We start from the raw sequence: 20694 nt of genomic DNA on the forward strand, positions 1-20694 counted from the left end.
TGTCTTGCCTAGTTAGGGTGAATAGTATCACAAAGGATGGTTCATCAGCTGCAGATTTGCCACCACAAACTATGTCTCTCTCATTCTCAGTTTGTGCATCTCAGTCCAAGCTAGTGAGTGTATTTTCTTCTATTTTTAAAATATGGAGAACTTCAATAATTGCTGCCAAGATCCACAGCTGCCAAGGCGTGGAATTATGCTTTAATGCTGAAGAAGATAAATGCAGCCTTGAAATTAAAACAAAACAGTTGTTTGGCAGGTTTCTTCACAGGCAACTGGCCTCATTTTATTTTTAAATTTCAGAATATTCTCTTTTGCTTTGCCAATGATAATTGAAAGTTTTTACAGTTCCTTGCACACATCAAAGAGAGAAGTACCGACACTTCGGAAAAGATAAGCCAAGCAGAGGCAGCTGAGTTATCGTTAATAGAAAATGTTGCCTTTTTGAGCCTGTGAGTTTTCCACCATCTTCTGCTTTGCTCATTGATCTGTACACTTCCCGAGATTGAGAGACCCAGAGAATAACTTGCTCCCTCACCTTTACCATTGTTGCTCTTCCTGAAGCTTGTAAGGGCAGATGATGGTATCATGGTATTGCCATTGGATTAGTAATCAATAGATGCTGCCTAATATTCAGGGTGTAGAGGTGCCGGTGTTGGACTGGGGTGGACAAGATCAGAAGTCACACGACATCAGGTTATAGTCCAACAGGTTTATTTGAAATCACAAGTTTTAGGAGCACTGCTCCACTCTCGCCGTAAAAAAAAACTGACAAAGGAGCAGTGCTCTGAAAGCTTGTGATTTCAAATAAACCTGTTGGGCTATAACCTGGTGTCGTGTGATTTCTGATGATATTTGGGGGCATAAATTCATGTGCCAACATGACAAATGGTGAAACTTGAATTCAATAAATCTGGAATTAATAGTCAGGTGACTCTGTGTCCTTTGTCGAAAAATCCATGTGGTAATAGGGAAGGAAATCTGCTATGCTTACCCAGTCTGGCCAATGTGTGACCCCAAACCCACAGCAACATGGTTGACTCTGAAATGACTGAGCCAACCGTTCAGCTCCAGCGCAATTGTAGCTGGGCAATAAATCCCTCAATCTGTAGTTAAATCGAGAATGTAATAAAGGACATCAACTCAGTTACAACTCTCTAATCATTTCCTGTTACCCCCTCCCATTCCAGGAAGCCCTCAGCAAATGTTCATTGCTTCTGCATTGCACCCTGTGATAAACTAAAAGTATCTTCTGTTTGCAAAGGGCTTACATAAGGTGAATTTGTGTACTCTGAATAGATTATAAATTTAACTAGCAACTTAACTGAGTCCACAGGACATCCAAGAATGGGACTTACAGGCAGTACATTCCTCTCTGAGTACCACCAGAAGCATGTTAGTTATTATTCATCAGAATACCATTTGTGAATCATAGAGTCCCACTCTGATGTGTGGAATGTATCACATGGGCACACGTCAGTACGATTTAAATAGTAACACCAACCCAAATGTTAACTTGTATTATTAGTTTAGTAGAGACCAGTAACTTACGTTGAAAAGAAGTAATCCTAAATCCCAGTTATTTGCTAAAAGAATGAAGCCACAAGGTTCCACAGTTTAAATAACAGATGAACTCTTACTATACAAGAGCTGATCAAACCAAACACAAAATATGAGTTTAGCTAACTGTTGAAACCCTGGGATCCAGAATCAACAGAAATTAATCCTGAATTAACAGGCGTGCTGTGGTCAGTTGCAAATGATAAACTACAAATTCAATGGCAGGTACGGCTTATAATGAGCTGTTACAGATTGTTTGGATAGTCCACACAATGTATTGGTTATCAATTTTGGTCACATACTTCTTCAAAATTCAATCTTCCATTTATAATTTTGCCCCCACTTCTCAGGAATTTGGGATTGGTCTACTTAGTAGAAGATGCTCAATGGGCTGGTTGGACCTAGACTAGTTCCTTATAGTCTTGAAAAAATAACAACAGGCTTGTTAATGACACTCCAACACATGGTTCTTATTCCACATTGGCTGACAGTGATTATTTTATAATTGTTTGTTTTAATCCACCTCTTCAGGCATGCCTCTAGGACAGACAGAACTTGTTGGAGTCTCTAGCTCAGAAGTGGGGGCACAACCACTGTGCCACAAGACTCTGAATAGTTTGCACCTTTTGCTTTGTGTATGTTTGGGACAAAGATTCACTCTCATCTTCTATTTCCTTCAGCGAAAGATTTCATAAAACGTTTGATGGAGAAGGACCCAAACAAACGTTATACATGTGAGCAGGCATTAAGACATCCATGGTAAGTAGGTCTACGTTCAGTCTAATAGATTGGATATTTCTCTCCAGATATCTGCCTTCTATATCTTTGACCTCTGGCAAATCTGGGACACGAATGTACCTCCTATTGTCATCCAGGCTGTATCATGTAATCTTTGTTGCCATTGGTTTAATTATGGATTTCAACCTTTCTGTTGCTTTGAATTTCTCTCTATCCTTTCTCTACCATTGACATGGATTATGCACCGTGCAGGGAACTGCATGCAGCTTATAATAACTTGTAACAACTGGCTTGAAATACATTTGCCAGAAAAGTGTCCAAACACCTAGATAGACAGTGAAGTGATGCCTGTATTAACTTGATGGAAGTGAAGAGTGAAGGAAATGATCTGTGCTCACTTTGCAAGTTACAATCTTGTTTATGTAAAATCAATGGTTAGTCTGAGCCTGTGTTAATCTTACACCTTCTAGAATGACACGGAGAATGTATAAGTTAGTGCCAGATTTCACTTTAACAATCCTGTTAATGTTTATTGGTCAAGCTTTGTTGAATTAGATATTAGGGCTGCATTCTGAAGGGTAAGGGATATGACTGCTCACACAAGGTGCTCACATCTTTCTCAAGTTTCTTTCCAAACTCCCCTAATATCTTCTCAGAGCTCATCTTGTCCATGATATCGTATGCCCTGCTCCCTCAATCCTATTTCCCCCTGAACTGTTCACCACTACCCCACCTGGTCCCTCACTGAGGCTCTGAAAGCGTGTGTTTTCAAATAAACCTGTTGGACTATAACCTGGTGTTGTATGATTTCTGACCTTGTCCACCCCAGTCCAACACCGGCACCTCCACAGCATAACTAAACTTTTCAGACAGCTAGATGATATAGCAGCATGTGACACTGTAGTTTAAGAGGTCTCCATCTTACTCCATGTCGTTCAGTCAGCAGTTTCTTTCTGCAAATAGGCACCACCTAGCTTTACCTCAGCACTTCTTCCCTTGATTCCACCAGCGTTGCTAAATCATCAAACTGATAAGCAGAAATGTTGTCTAATTAAATACTGGGGAGAGTTAAGAACTTGCTACTGGTCTCCACTTCAAAATCCATTCCCCAATTACCAACCCCTCCGTCTCCCTAGAATCAAACCAGTCTTCATCACAAAAACAAAAACAGTCCAATCACAACCCTGGGGGAGTGTCATATTTGTTGCAGAGCCGAATATCATTAAAACCACCTTTCCCCAACACAGTAACCTCGCTCAGTCTCACCCCATCTCAGCTCATCTGTTGCTGAAACCTTCACTGGTGACTTCATCAATTCTAGACCTGGCTATTTCAGCACATTCCTGGCTGCTCTCCCACATTCTACCCTTCATAAACCCGAGATTATTCCAAACCTCTAGCAACCACATCTGAAACCAGCAAGTCCTCTTTACCTTTCAACCCTGTGTTCAGTGACCGACATTGATTCCTGATCAAGCAACATCTTGCCTTTAGAGTTTGCCTCCTGGTTTCAAAATCCCTCCATAATCTTTCCCCTCACTATCACTGTCACCTTCTAAATCCCACAACTTTCTGAGATATCTGCACTCCTCTAAATCTGGCATCTTTGGCATTCCCATTTATAATTGCTGTACCATGAGTGGCCGTGCCTCCAGTTGCCTGAGCTCTGAGCTATGCAGTACCCTCTTGAACCTCTCTGCCTTTCTACGTCGCTTTCGTCCTTCAAGGCACTTCATAAAACTTGCCTCTTTGACCAACTTTTGGTCACTCACTGTCATGCTTTGTTTAATAATGTTCCTGTGAATCATTTTAGGACATTTCATTACATCAACAGCACTATAAAAATGTAAGTGGTAGTTGTTGTGATCCTGAACCTGAGAGAATATCTAACACACAAGTATAAAAAAATTGAATGAATTGAATTGGGCATGGTGGCTCAGTGGTTAGCACTGCTGCTTCACAGCACCAGGAACCTGGGTTCAATTCTACCCTTAGGCAACTGTCTGTGTGGAGTTTGCATACTCTCTGCGTGGGTTTCCCCCAGGTGCTCCAGTTTCCTCCCACAGTCCAAAGATGTGCAGGGTAGGTGGATTGGCTGTGCTAAATTGCCCGTAGTGTTCAGGGATGTGGAGAGTAGGTGAGTTAAAAGGGGATGGGTTGCTGTGGACTTGTTGGGCTAAAGAGCCTGTTTCCACACTGTAGGGATTCTGTGATCTACAAATTGAATTGAATTATTTTTATTGTCACATGTACTCAAATGAGTGCAGTGGAACGTTTACAAGTTGCCACTTACAGTGCCATCTCAGGTACAAAGGTACCTGGGTACAATCCTTAGTTACAGAATAGAGAAATGAAGGAAAAACCAGTCACGTTACGACTATACACAGTGTAACCACAGGCAGGAAAACAAGGAGCAAAGTTAAAAAGACAAACACCACAGTCTCCCTCCAAAGGCACTCCGCAGCAGATCAACACAGGGGTGTGGCGGGGGGCTCCCACGTGGTCTGAGTGCTGGCTGCTAACCTCACCCCCTCACCGTGCTGCTAACCTCACCCCCTCACCGTGCTGCTAACCTCACTCCCTCACCGTGCCGCTAACCTCACCCCCTCACCATGCCGCTAACCTCACTCACTCACCAGGCCACTGCCTCTACACTTCTTGAAAGCATTCAGAAAAATGACTGAAAGAAGACTCCTGACCTTATGTGCTTTACCTCATTGGCTCATGTATATCTCCAAGTCTCTCTGTTCTGTGCCAGTCATCTCATTTCTCAATAGTATCATTTTTTAGGTCATCCAACATTCATATTCTCTTCCTTCCTCTTCTCTATTTCCCTGGAAATTTTTCTCTGACAAATCCGTTTTAAAATGTGGCGTATCCAGTCTCTCTGCCTTGTCCTAATTATACTAAGTAAGATTCTATATTTTTTTTAACTCTCCTCAGCACCTTATCATTTGTTACTTTCCTCATGTGGCCATTTCTTTTCCATTTTTCTGCAAAGCCACATTTCAGTTTTTTTAGTAAGTTGCTCCCTTGTTTCCCTATCCAAGCCTCTCACCCACACAAAACCACATCAAGCCCTTTAAAGTTGCTTCTTGAGTTACCTTATACTACTCTTGGTTATTGTGAGGGTCTGTTAGTTCAGTTGTCTGGATGGTGCTACTGAGTAATACCAGCAGCATGGGTTCAACTCCTACATAGAATCCCTATAGCATGAGAGCAGGCCCTTCAGCCCTCCAAACAGCATCCCACCTATTCCCTGCAACCTTGCATTACCCAAGGGTAACCCACACATCCCTGCACATTACAGGCACTTTAGCATCCACCTAACCTGCACATCTTTGGACTGTGGGAGGAAACCTACACAGACAAATGGAGAACATGCAAACTCCACACATACAGTTGCCTGAGGGTGGGATTGAACCCCAGTCCCTGGTGCTATGAGGTAGCAGTGCTAACCACTGAGCCACCATGCCACCCATATGGCCTGAAGTTACTATGAAGGCCTCACCTTCTCGACCTTTTCTCTTAGGTGTGGTTAAACTCACTACCAGTTGTCTCTCTCTAATGAACAAACAATCTTTGTTCCCATTTCTATTGTCTACCTTTCAGATCTTATTTAAATGCCTGAATCCTGGCACTGTTCTAATTCTTTTCTTTCTTTCAATGAATGAGTATTACTTATGATTTTGAGATATGGATCACTCTGGTTTTTCTAATGGTCACTTTAATTCCAAAGGTTGTGCCTTCTGTTACTAACTTGTCGACTCTCCAATCTTAACTCCAGGCTCTGTGCCTGCAAATGTTCCGTTAGTCATTGCTTCTGAAGCACACTGAAGAGGTTTGCTGATAAACAACACCCTTACTGAACTCCTCTTCCAGTTATACATGGTTCCAGCCCCTCTCAGCTCCCCACCGACTTGATGTTTGTCCCTTGTAGAGATTTGTTATCAGCCATCTAGCCCTCCACTCCACTGTCTCTCAGCACCATCTTGAAGATAGATCGGACAGACAGGAACTGTTTTCTCAGAGCAGAGGAGACTGAATGGGAAAAAGATTGAGGTGTATAAAATTATGGGAGGGCATAAATAGACAGATAGGTAGAATAGACTGGAAAGAACTTTTCCCCTTGATAGAGAGATCAATGGCCAGGGACACAGATTGAAGGTAAGGGGCAGGAGGTTTAGAGAGGATGTGAGAAAGAAGCTTTTCACCCAGAGAGTGGTGGGAATCTGGAATTCATTGCCTGTAAGAGTGGGAAAGGCAGAAACAATCAAAACATTGAAGAAGCATTTAGATGTGCATGTGTGATGCTAAGGCAGACAAGGCTATGGGGTAAGTGCTGGAAAATGGGATTAGAATAGTTAGGTGGTTGTTTCTGACTGGCATAGTCTCCATGGGCTGAGGGGTCCTTTTCTGTGCTGTAGATCTCTATGACTCTTTGCCTATGTCCATCAAGAGCTTATTCAAATCAACCCAACTGTAAGTTTTCCAAAATGTACAAAAGAAACATATGCTTCCTGTGCAAATTCCAAACGCATTTGCTCATTAATCTTATAATGCCAATTGCTTCCCCCAACCCCCTTCCTTTCTGGAATGAAACAGTCATCTCCTGCACCTTCCCACCAACTCAACTGGCTCATAAATGTTGGCAAACATTTAGTTTAAAACTAGAATCTTCACCAGTACATTCTTTGCAATTCCATTATTCAAATATTGCTAATTTAATTCACTTGGAATTTTCATGGTCCCAGTAGCAACAGTGACTATTGAACTTAATAGAGAATTTAATCAACTTTTTATTGATTTCTAGCCCCCAATATGCCACTCCTAAACAAATACCAGTCTAGTTTTTTAGATGCCACTTTCCCTCAGTTATTCGTTCCATCAAAACTTCCATGAAATTTTTATCGGGCTTTCATATGGAACCCTGGTGAGATTACCAGAGAAAGTCTGGTAGAGATTCTTACATCAGGGTAAACAACACTGCACAAAATTAGAATTTTACAACTTCTTTCTGCAAATTTGCAAAGGTTGTGAAAACATTGATTGTAATGACTGTACAAAAAGATATTCTTCACTTGCACCCGGGTTAAATGAATGGTATTCCAGTAAAATTCCAAATTCATTACAAACCTAATGGGCATGAGATTACTAAGTGAGTAAGATTTTGTGGAGACAGCTGTAAGCAAGCTGGTCCACAACAATGTGTACCCTGCTGTTTAGCTGTCTGACTCTCAGTCTGCTCTCCAGCCTGGAAGCATTTAAATTGTTATCTGCACTTTGTCAACACAGTCTAGTCTATCAGTTAATTAATTCTCCAATTTCAGAATCCGGGGAATAATGAAACAGCAGCGTTCCAATTTATAGACTTCTGTAGAGAGTGCTTAAATGTTGCGGTAATAAATGGATTCACATGATTTAGGTGGTTACATGGACCAAAAGTGGCTGGTGAGTTTGTTAGTGCTACTTAATGGGGCAGAGTACATTAAACATTTTCACTTAAGTCATTTGGTGTTTTTGGAAGACGTTTTGAGTTGTGTAGCCATGGTTTGGAAATGCAACCTCAGCGCAAAAAGCATGACGATGTACTTGTGAATTGGAGGAGTTTTACAATTGAGTGATTTTTGTACAGAATTCACAGAATACAATGTCTTTTCATGTGATCTTTGCTCAAAGGATCCACGCCTGGCCCCCATTATCAGCTCCAGCCTTATCTCAAACATCACTTCCCTCCCCCAGGTCCCTGAAAGGTTTGCAACTCGAGCTGTTTCTCACTTTTACTTCACTCCTTATGTGACTCCATCAAATTGGAGCAAATTACTGCAGATGCTGGAAAAAATGCTGGAGATCACAGTGGGTCACGCAGCATCCATGGAGAGAGAGCAAGCTAATGTTTCAAGGGTAGATGACTCTTCAACAGAGCTGATGACTAGAACCTGGACTCCAACCAGTCCAGGTTCTGCCTTGCTGAAGGAACTGGGACCATCCTGGTTAAAATCAACTTTGTGACCGACCATGGTGCTCTGCCTTGTTCCTTTGGCTTCCAGTGGCATTTTGAACACTGCAGTTTACCTGAAACGTTTCTGCTGTCTTGATGGCTCCCAGTCTAATGGGTCCAGCAGAATGGGCTGCCACTGCACCATAATTATTGAGTTAATTGGTTTAATCTGGCCTTTATTTCAAAGGGATCGGAGTATAAACATAGGGAGACTTCGTAAAAATATGCAAAGCACTCGTCAGATCACAGCTGGAATACTGTGAACAGTTTTGGGCCGCATATCTAAGGAAAGATATTCCGAAGTTGGAGGCAGTCCAGAGCAGGTTTACTCGGTTGATTCCGGTTAGGAGGGATTTTCTTATGAGGAAATGTTGAATAGTTTTGGCCTGCACTCACTTTAGAAGAATGAGAGGAGACCTTATTGAAATGTACAAGATTCTTATGGGACTTGACAGGTTAAATGCTGAGAGTCTGTTTTCCACTGTGAGAGAGTTTAGGACCAGAGGACATAATCTCAGAATAGGGGGTCCCCCATTTATGACCGAGATGAGGAGGAATTTCTTCTCTCAGAAGGTAGTGAATCTGTGGAATTCTTTACTGCAAAGTGTTGTCGAGGCTGGGCTGTTAATTATATTCGAGGTTGAGATAGAATGATTTTTAATCAGAAAGGGTATCAAGGTCATGGGCTAAAGACAGGAAAGTGGGTTGAGGCTTATCACATAATCTCATTGAATGCTGGAGCAGACTCAATGGGCTGATTAGTCTATGAATGCTCCTACATCTTATGGCCTAATAATTGGCTACCCACCCCAGCTTGCCAGAGGTAATGTCCTGAGGTAGCAGCAAGACATCTAGCTCCCCTCCTAAACCTTCTTCCACCATTTTACACAGCTTCCCATCTTCCAGGCAGTCTCCAGTGAGCTGGTAAAATCCAGCACTCTGGCCGATCCTCACCCTCAACTCCACCTTCCCACCTCCTCCCCATATCCTTCAATACTGCTGATGTTCAAAACCTATCTGGAAGATGAAGCGAGGCAGAGAGTGGGGATAGTAAGAACTGGAGTTGCTGGAGTCAGAGATAACACAGTGTGGAACTGGAGGAACACAGCAGGCCAGGGAGCATCAGAGGAGCAGGAAAGTTGGCATTTCGGGTCGGGACCCTTCTTCAGAAGAGGCAGAGAGTGGGTCATTTTTCTTTTCCTTGACTGTTAGACGGAATGTGCTTCCTCTAGCTAATGATAAGCAGAACGACCCATATTTGAGCAACAGGAAATTTAGGATTTTGAACTCGCAGCTGTCTCACCAATTGAGATACCAAACCAGAAGGGCTATAAAGTTTCCTATAAGAACATTCCAAAGCAAAATAGTTTAAACAAGAGAATATACAGTATTAGCTTTCGATTCCATCTTAAGGTTGTTTCTCAATGAATAACGGCAGGAGCTGAGAAATGACCATTTGCATAAATAGCACACCATTGTTGAACAGATTGGCATTAACTTCCTGATTAGTCTTTTAGAGGAGGCATTTGGAATGATCACTTTTGAAACCATGGTTTAAAGTAATGGGCTAAGAAATTTTGCACAAAAGTTTTAGGTATTTGGCTGTTCCCGTTGCAAACATTACTTTCCTCCAGATGATTTTGTTGCAAAATATAAGTTTCAAGCATAGAATTTAAATAGCATCCTTTAACATTAGTAATTAGACAGAAATACACTGCTAGGATACTACAATGAAGAATTTCACTTAAAATCAATTTGGGAATTATAAGCTTGGCTTTCAAAACATTGCCCCAGGGAAAAAAGTTATAGAATAAAATTCCCATTGTTCATCAAATATTTCCAATACAGACTGTGTAAAAAATGTTGAGAAGAATTCAGAGGATGATGGAAAAGCAATAACAAACTAACAAACAAAATGAGAATAACATCTATTAGGATATTTTACAGGAGCAGCGTGGGTTTGAGGTAAACCCTCGAAACGAGGATGATGCTGACCAGGTTTCAGTATGTGTGTCCCCCTCAAGTGACTCAGAAAGCAATTCTTGGAGCCACAGCTCTTTGGAGAGTGAGGATAAGAGTTGTCCTGAGGAATTTGGTCAGAGGTGGGAATCATTGTTTACTCTCCTCTGTAATGATCTGGGAAGCCACTCAGTTCAAGGGCAATCAGGGGGAGCAAAAAATGGCTAGACTTGCCAGCAATAGCAATCAGGATGAAAGAGTAAAAGCAACACACCTTGGACTTCAAATTTAGCACCTTATTTGCCCTACCTGTACAATATGGCTGCCTGATTGCCATTCGGGCCATTTACCATACTAACCCCTGTACCTAGATGGTGTAGCTCCATTGGCCACGGTGAGGACTCCTGCAAACTACTTTGGGGCTTGCGTGCTTCCTCTCGACACCCCCAATATTGTGTTGTGCAACCTCCGATCTCCGACACTTGACCTCTTGACCACTTCATTCTTCTCTGAAGCCCTACTTTCTCTTTCTGTGCAGATGTGCTGCGTTAACTCTTCAGTTATCTTCATAAATTAGCATCCTGTTTGTTCAACCCAGTTACTTTGACAAGTTAACTTCGCTACTTGTCAGGCACCATCACTGAAGGTAGCACAATAGAATAAGCCGTGGGGAGGGGACAGGGTGTGGCCCGTTTACTGATGGTCGCCGTGGCTCAGTGAGTAACATGTGCGCATCTGAACCTAAAGGTTATGAGTTCAAGGCACATTCCATAATTCTGAGTGCAAGTATCAAAGCTGACAGTCCAGTCAAGTATGGAGAGAGTGCTGCATTGTCAGAGAAGCACACTTTCCAATGAAACATTATACCCATTTCCATTTGTCCTCGCAGTTAAATGCAGAAGATCGCATGGCAGTTTGAATCCCTTGAACCCACTCTACTTAATAAGATCTGATTGTTACTCCATTTCCTTCCTGACCCCAACCACTCCCCCTATAACCTTAGATTTGTGGCTCATCAAAATTCTGTCGAATTCAACTTTGAATATATTCCATGGCCCGCCCAGGCTCTCCTGATATCTGTGGAAGACAATTCCAAGGATCTTTCTACCCACTTAAGGAAATCTTTCCTCTGCCTCTACATCTTAAATGAGAAACACCATAATTACTAAACTGTCTCCCCACAAGGGGGAACATGCTGTCAGTACTGACCACACCAAGCCTCCTCAGAATCGTGTACGTTTCAATGAGGTCATCTTTCATCACCTAAGCTCCAATGAGATACAGGTCAGCTCCTGTAATCCTGGGTTCCAAGCAGATTGCTGGAGGTTAATACAACTTAGCCAACTCAGCCTCAGGAAGTAGGATAGAAGTCAGATTCCATTGTGGCAAATATTAAATGAAGAACTCTTGTATAGGGGGAAGGGCAAAAAGTGTTAATCCTTTGATAGGTAGATGAATTAAGATGCAAGCACGGTTGGTTCTTGAAATATTTTGCAACAGTGCGTAAAATGAAATAATGAAAGGTGATGGATCTAATTATGTTTACAATAAGGTGGGAACAGTGTTCTTTATTAAGACTAGAAGCTTGTGAGGATGTAATTTGGGGGAGCAGAGGATGATATAATAACATCATGCTTTTCAGAACTCTTAAAATTTCTCTTCTCATCTTGCTCTCGATGAATATCTGTATCAGGAAAGTTGTGTATGCAGTGAAGGAGAATGTGTGAAAGGGTTGAAGAGACATATTTCTGTGGCAAAGTATTTTTGCCAAACCATGAAAAGGAGACTACACAGAGGATCAATACTGCTGCAGCAAATTGTATTTATGTAGTGTCTTTATCATAGCAAACCAAGGTACTCCACAGGGGGTGTGGAATTTTTTTAGATAATATTCTTTCATGGGATGTGAGCAATTCTGGTAAGGCCAGCTTTTGTTGTTCATTGTCCCCTGAATTCAATGTCTTGCTAGGGCCATATCTGAGGGCGGTTTAGAATCGACCACATTGCTGTGGTTCTGGAGAGATACATTGGCCAGACCAGCTAAGGGTGGAAGATTTACCTCCCCTAAGCATAATGTGATGTGGAGATGCTGGCGTGGGACTAGTGTGGACAAAGTTGAAAGACAACGACACCAGGTTACAGTTCAACGGTTTATTTAAACTCTCAAGCTTTAGGCGCGCTGCTTCTTCATCAGGTGAGGTGGAGAGAGGCGCACGGGCACGGAATATATAGGTGGAGAGATAATGGTAAGATAATTCCTGGTAATTAAGAGTGTGAATAGATAAGTATTTAAGAATAAGAATTATCTTGCCGTTGTCTCTCCGCCTATATATTCTGTGCCTGTGCACCTCTCTCCACTTCACCTGACAAAGGAGCAGTGCTCTGAAAGCTAAGGACATTGTGATATCCAACACTGATTTTGCAGTTACTATTAGCTTCCTCTTTCTGATTTAGTATTTGGATTTAAATTCCACACACTGCCATGGTGGAATAAAAAGCCATTTTTATTTTTTATTCATTCACGGAATGGGGGCATCACTGCCTTTATTGTCCATCCCTAATTACCCAGTGGGTAGTTAAGGGTTAACCACATTGCTGTGGGTCTTGAGTCACATGTAGGTCAGACCAGGTAAGCACAGCAGATTTCATTCCCTAAAAGACATTAATGAACCAGGTGAGTTATCAGTAACAGTATTGCATGGACTGTAATAAACACTTTGGGACATTCTGAGAGGCCCGATATAAATTCAAATCTTTCTTTAAGAATGACATTACATTATGCCTCAAAATCAAGCTTAGGTTTTGAGTGAGTTCTGAGCCCAGACCCACAAGAGGCTGGAGTGGCACTGCCCTACATGAACATCATACACAAGCTTCTCATAACCTGCAGGAGAGAGGATAGAGTCATACAGTTAGTTTACACTGGGTTCGAATGCATGAGGTATAGAGATGTTGTGCCAACATCTTGCACCAGTTCATCCCTGGACCCCACTGCCTTAAGCTACATTTGTAAGAGTGTGTACAGGAATGGGTAGGGGATGAAATCCCATTGTTTGTCACGGTTTACAGGGTAATACGATGAGACGCAGACTAGATTCTCCCTCAGAAACAGGAACAGAAGTTGCTGGAAAAACTCAGCAGGTCTGGCAGCATCTGTCGAGAGAAATCAGAGTTAACATTTCAGGTTGAGTGACCCTTCCTGAGCTTTTCCAGCAATTTCTGTTTCTATTTTTGTCTCTGATTTACAGCGTCTGCAAATCTTTCCATTTCTCGATTCTCCCTCAGTAGTGTCGCACTTTCTGCAATCACTTCTAAAAATAGATGTATCCACAATAATTTGCAAGTTCAGTGGCTATTCCCTGAAAAACATTGGCTAATGGAGTTTGGTTTAACTTTTAAAGTAAAAGGTTCATGACTGCACGTAATAATCAGCTGTTTTAGCAACTCTGTGCAGTGTTTTAACAGCATTGAAAATTCATCACATTTGCATTGGGATTGATCGTTTTGTCTCACGTTGAAAGGGAAACTTTGAATCACTTGAGTCAGCAAGAGCACAGTCCATCATTGAGAGTGACATTGCTACTGTTCCAACAGTGGGTTAGGATGTCTACCCTCGAGCTTAAATTATGTGTTCCTGAGGACTGGTTCCTGGATGGATGCCACAGGAGCACATTGGAACTGAGTGCAACCCTCAGGAGAGAATCAACTTTTCTATGACCAATCTTTTTAGCAATTCGGCAAAATTAATATTTTGTGTGCGAACATAGAACATAGAACATAGAACATTACAGCGCAGTACAGGCCCTTCGGCCCTCAATGTTGCGCCGACCTGTGAAACCAATCTGAAGCCCATCTAACCTAAACTATTCCATTATCATCCATATGTTTATCCAATGACCATTTAAATGCCCTTAAAGTCGGCGAGTCTACTATTTTTGCAGGCAGGGCATTCCACGCCCTTACTACTCTCTGAGTAAAGAACCTACCTCTGACATCTGTCCTATATCTATCACCCCTCAACTTAAAGCTATGTCCCCTCGTGCTAGCCATCACCATCCGAGGAAAAAGGCTCCCACTGTCCACCCTATCTAATCCTCTGATGATCTTGTATGTCTCTATCAAGTCACCTCTTAACCTTCTTCTCTCTAACAAAAACAGCCTCAAAACCCTCAGCCTTTCCTCATAAGACCTTCCCTCCATACCAGGCAACATCCTGGTAAATCTCCTCTGCACCCTTTCCAATGCTTCCACATCCTTCCTATAATGCGGTGACCAGAACTGTACGCAATACTCCAAGTGTGGCCGCACCACAGTTTTGTACAGCTGCAACATGACCTCATGGCTCCGAAACTCAATCCCTCTACCAATAAAACCTAACATACCGTATGCCTTCTTAACAATGCTATCAACCTGGGTGGCAACTTTCAGTGATCTATGCACATGGACACCGAGATCTCTCTGCTCATCCACACTACCAAGAATCTTACCATTAGTCCAGTACTCTGTATTCCTGTTACTCCTTCCAAAGTGAATCACCTCACACTTTTCTGCATTAAACTCCATTTGCCACCTCTCAGCCCAGCTCTGCAGCTTATCTATGTCCCTCTGTAACCTGCAACATCCTTCTGCACTATCCAAAACTCCACCGACTTTGGTGTCATCCGCAAATTTACTAACCCATCCTTCTACGCCCTCATCCAGGTCATTTATAAAAATGACAAACAGCAGTGGCCCCAAAACAGATCCTTGCGGTACACCACTAGTAACTGAACTCCAGGATGAACATTTCCCATCAACCACCACCCTCTGTCTTCTTACAGCTATCCAATTTCTGATCCAAACCGCTAAATCACCCTCAATCCCATGCCTCCGTATTTTCTGCAATAGCCTACCATGGGGAACCTTATCAAACGCTTTACTGAAATCCATATACACCACATCAACCGCTTTACCCTCATCCACCTGTTTGGTCACCTTCTCAAAGAACTCAATAAGGTTTGTGAGGCACGACCTACCCTTCACAAAACCGTGTTGACTATCCCTAATCAAATTATTCCTTTCTAGATGATTATAAATCCTATCTCTTATAATCCTTTCCAACACTTTACCCACAACCGAAGTAAGGCTCACTGGTCTATAATTACCAGGGTTGTCTCTACTCCCCTTCTTGAACAAGGGGACAACATTTGCTAGTCTCCAGTCTTCTGGCACTATTCCTGAAGACAATGATGACATAAAGATCAAAGCCAAAGGCTCTGCAATCTCCTCTCTAGCTTCCCAGAGAATCCTAGGATAAATCCCATCCGGCCCAGGGGACTTATCTATTTTCACACCTTCCAGAATTGCTAACACCTCCTCCTTATGAACCTCAATCCCGTCTAGTCTAATAGACTGTATCTCAGTATTCTCCTCGACTACATTGTCTTTTTCCTGTGTGAATACTGACGAAAAATATTCATTTAGCACCTCTCCTATCTCTTCGGACTCCACGCACAACTTCCCACTACTGTCCTTGACCGGCCCCAATCTTACTCTAGTCATTCTTTTATTCCTGACATACCTATAGAAAGCTTTAGGGTTTTCCTTGATCCTACCTGCTAAAGACTTCTTATGTCCCCTCCTGGCTCTTCTTAGCTGTCTCTTTAGGTCCTTCCTGGCTAACTTGTAACTCTCAAGCGCCCTAACTGAGCCTTCACACCTCATCTCTACATAAGCCTCCTTCTTCCTCTTGACAAGAGATTCAACTTCTTTAGTAAACCACGGTTCCCTCGCTCGACCACTTCCTCCCTGCCTGACAGGTACATACTTCTCAAGGACATGCAGTAGCTGTTCCTTGAACAAGCTCCACATTTCAATTGTGCCCAGCTCCTGCAGTTTCCTTCTCCATCCTATGCATCCTAAATCTTGCCTCATCGCCTCATAATTGCCTTTCTCCCAGCTATAACTCTTGCCCTGCGGTATATACCGATCCCTTTCCATCGCTAAAGTAAACGTAACCGAATTGTGGTCACTATCACCAAAGTGCTCACCTACCTCCAAATCTAACACCTGGCCTGGTTCATTACCCAGTACCAAATCCAATGTGGCCTCTCCTCTTGTTGGCCTATCTACATACTGTGTCAGGAAACCCTCCTGCACACATTGGACAAAAACTGACCCATCTGAAGTACTCGAACTATAGCATTTCCAGTCAATATTTGGAAAGTTAAAGTCCCCCATAACAACTACCCTGTTACTTTCGCTCCTATCCAGAATCATCTTTGCAATCTTTTCCTCTACATCTCTGGAACTTTTCGGAGGCCTATAGAAAACTCCCAACAGGGTGACCTCTCCTTTCCTGGTTCTAACCTCAGCCCATACTACCTCAGTAGACGAGTTGTCATCAAACGTCCTTTCTGCCACCGTAATACTGTCCTTGACTAACAATGCCACACCTCCCCCTCTTTTACCACCTTCCCTGATCTTACTGAAACATCTAAACCCCGGAACCTGCAACAACCATTCCTGTCCCTGCTCTATCCATGTCTCCGAAATGGCCACAACATTGAAGTCCCAGGTACCAACCCATGCTGCAAGTTCACCCACCTTATTCCAGATGCTCCTGGCGTTGAAGTAGACACACTTCAAACCACCTTCCTGCCTGCCGGTACACTCCTGCAACCTTGAAACCTTATTTATGACCTCAGTACTCTCAACCTCCTGTACACTGGAGCTACAATTCAGGTTCCCATCCCCCTGTTGAATTAGTTTAAACCCTCCCGAAGAGCATTAGCAAATTTCCCCCCCAGGATATTGGTACCCCTCTGGTTCAGGTGTAGACCATCCCGTTTGTACAGGTCCCACCTACCCCAGAATGAGCCCCAATTATCCAGGTATCTGAATCCCTCCCTCCTGCACCATCTCTGTAGCCACGTGTTCAACTGCTCTCTCTCCCTATTCCTTGCCTCGCTAGCACGTGGCACGGGTAACAAACCAGAGATAACAACTCTGTTTGTTCTAGCTCTAAGCTTCCACCCTAGCTCCTTGAATTTCTGCCTTACGTCCCCATCCCTTTTCCTACCTATGTCGTTGGTGCCTATGTGGACCACGACTTGGGGCTGCTCCCCCTCCCCCCTAAGGATCCCGAAAACATGATCCGAGACTTCACGGACCCTGGCACCTGGGAGGCAACACACCAACCGCGAGTCTCTCTCGTTCCCACAGGGGGTTAAGCACAAAAGTTAAGACTGATACACCACTGTAGGACTGAGTGAGTCCTGTACTGTCGGAGGTGACGTCTTTCAGATGAGATGTTCAACTCATACCTTTGTTATTTCTGCTTTGCTTATGTTGGCACCACAGACTCAAATCTGTATTCTGCTAACATGTTTGGGCAATGCTTGCCAAACCAGGCATGATCTGATGACAAAAACAGAAATTGCTGGAGAAACTCATCAGGCCTGGCAGCATCTTTGGAGAGAAAAAACAGAGTTAATGTTTGAGGTCAAGTGGCCTTTCCTCAGAAGACTTGATGAGATGGTTTTAAATGGGAATAATCTAAAGATGGATTTTGAAGATTTCAAGATGATGGAACAGTGACTGTCTTTTGCAAAGATCTTGAGGCATACTTTGAAGAAAAACAGGGGAATATGCTTCGGTGCATTAGCCAATTGCCTGCAATTTCTGTTTTTGTTTCTAATTTACATTATAAGGTGACTCCACCTGTAGTAATGAATTGGATTGCGAGTACATTGGGTTATCCAGCAATCACAAGGGTGCTACACAAATTCAACTCTTTCTTCTTTGATTATCATTCAGTGAGCAAAAAAAAAGGCTGCTGATTTATTTCCCCTTTGCTATCCCACAATTTTCTTCAGACTTGAAACGTTATAAAAGGAGGTGTATTTTCTCCTGTTTAAAGCATTTTTGTTATTTGATCCCTTGCCATGATAATTCACTCTCTTAAGGTGCTGTGAGTAGGTTGTTCACTAATGTCAGGAAGATGTGGGTTAAAGAATTGACTGCATTTTTGAACCATACCTTTACTTAGTTTTTAAATGTTTACGAGATCTAGGCCTGGCTGGAAGACAAGTCATTGTAGCAGAAGCATAGATGTGCAGGTCGCTTCGAATTATGGATGAATTCTAGAATAACAGTGAACTATAAAATATTTCAGGGTTTTGATTGTGCAGGTAAAGGAATTGATGTGGCTTCTGGATGCCTGTCTGTAGCCATATTGCTTCCATATGACACCTCCATGTGTTTAATCCACACTGACCAAAGTTATAAGATTTGGAGCATTGTTGAGAAAAGAAATGTTTTTTGGAGAGGATTGGAAGCACAAAAACAGTTTCAAAACCATTTGACTAATAGACAGGGTGGTTAAAAAGGCATTTGGCACACTTGCCTTCACTGCTCAGTCCTTTGAGTATTGGAGTTGGGAAGTCATGTTGAGCTTGTACAGGACATTGGTGAGGCCTCTTCTGGAATACTATGTCCAGTTCTGGTCGGCCAGTTATAGGAAGGGTATTTTTAAGCTGGAGAGGGTTCAGAAGAGATTTACCAGGATGGGTATGGAAGGTTTGAGTTGTAAGGAAAGGTTGCATAGGCTGGGCCTTTTTTCACTGGAACATAGGAGGTTAAGAGACGACCTTATAGAAGTTTATAAAATAATGATGGGTATAGATAGAGTTAATGGTTGTTGTCTTTTCCTGAGGATGGAGACGTTTCAAGACTAGGGGGCACATTTTTAAGGCAAGAGGAGAAAGATTTAAATAAGACATGAGGGGCAAATTTTTTACACAGAAGGTAGTTCACGTGTGGAATGAACTTCCTGAGGAAGCGGTGGATGCGGGTACAATTACAACATTTAAAAGACATTTACATAAACAGGAAAGATTTGGAGGGAAATGGGCCAGGAGCATGCACATGGGACTAGTTTAGTTTGGGAATATATTCGGCATGGTTTAGTTGAACCGAAGGGTCTGTTTCTATGCTATATGACTCTATGACTCTATAAATGTGTAAAATATTGAAACAAATGTACATTGTTTGAACTTTTCTGTTATTTATGTAGAAGCCACTCCACTTGGAGGAGTCCTTAACCCAACCCATGAATACAGAGCAGGTTCCACAACACCAAAGCAATTCTTTATCCTGACGATTTGGTTGTTTGAGATTTGTGCTTACAACATTTATCATTGGTTATGTGGGCATGCATTGCTGTGGAGGACGTATCCTCCATCATCACCCTCCATGTAGACAGCTTCAACACAGTGAGCTCAATACCTAATGAATTCAGTGACGGCTTATTCTGATGCTACTTTGCCTTCACAGTACTCTATCCTGATTACTCTGCCTCTGAAAGTCAAAGTTTCTGACTGTGCAGGCGCAAAAAAAGTTTAGCAAATCAGAAGAGGCACAAGTTGCCAAAATTGGTTGTAACGTAAGCCTCGCTCGTGCTACTAGATATCTCCAGTGCTTAGCTTGGCATGGGCTACCAGAGAATTGAGTTGGTTTTTAATAGGGATCTTCAGGTGCTGCTACTGTGTGAATGTGAGAGAAGCTGGGGCTACAGAGGCTAAGAAACCACGTAATTGAACAGGGAGAAAATTTAGCCTCTTGTGGTTTGGTTAGGAATCAGCTGTTGTTAATTTTCTCTGAGTTACAATGAATGTATTCGATGTGTACAAGAATACTTTCTGCGCCTGCACTAAGGACTAAATTAGTACCTTAGTTCTGTTCTTTCCACTATAGCTGAGTAACAGACTGTGATAGGAATCATTTATGTTGAGCACTGGGTCATGAGTCACCTTCATATCTTTACAGCTCCCAGAGTTATTGTTGAATGCAAAAGAATAAGGTGTTTTGATGCTGAAAAAAGAAGCAGCTCAGAACCTGTTACATCTTGAACTTTTCCCAGTTCTGATGATAGGACATCGACCTTAAACCTTTTGCAGGAGTTTTATGGCGAACTGGGTCGGGAGAAGGAAGAACATCAGACTAGAGTCTCCTGCTCAGATCCTAGCATGGCCCAGACTCTCAACCATTTGCCAAGAGGTCAGGTCTGGGATAGCTACCTGCCTATAAACAGCAGGAAACTTACTGAACCAACTAAAGGACCTATTAAAACCCAATTTCCAGTTCAAAGGCAAGACCCTTGGAGTGACAGAAATATTGGCTGGTGGCAGAGGACAGAACAAGATTACTTTGAAACGTCTTTGCAACTCTTGGGCAATCTAGCTATAAATATTCAACATGGTCAGATTAAACTCCCGTGTGTTAACACAGAGCTGAATTTTGGATGATGTCATTAGTATTTGTACGTTAAGATACTAGCAACCAAATGTTCAGATGCCAAGAGGATCTGACGTGATTGACATTTCGAGAATATCTCCATTAGTTTTGGAATGGGGACACAGTCTCAGATGAAGGGACAAATTTCCCAAGCAAACATT

General features: G+C 42.5%; 1 protein-coding gene across 1 annotated transcript in view; it reads left to right on the forward strand.

Moving 5' to 3' along the window:
- The window catches only part of camk1da (calcium/calmodulin-dependent protein kinase 1Da), a 395944-nt gene that overhangs the window by 352601 nt on the left and 22649 nt on the right, over positions 1-20694 (forward strand). Inside the window, exon 8 of the mRNA XM_048610011.1 lies at positions 2241-2319. Within this exon, the coding sequence (XP_048465968.1) occupies positions 2241-2319 (79 nt within the window). The remainder of the gene's footprint in view (positions 1-2240; positions 2320-20694) is intronic.

The sequence above is a fragment of the Rhincodon typus genome, chromosome 22 (genome assembly GCF_021869965.1).
Source record: "Rhincodon typus isolate 14 chromosome 22, sRhiTyp1.1, whole genome shotgun sequence".
Taxonomy (NCBI): Eukaryota; Metazoa; Chordata; class Chondrichthyes; order Orectolobiformes; family Rhincodontidae; genus Rhincodon; species Rhincodon typus.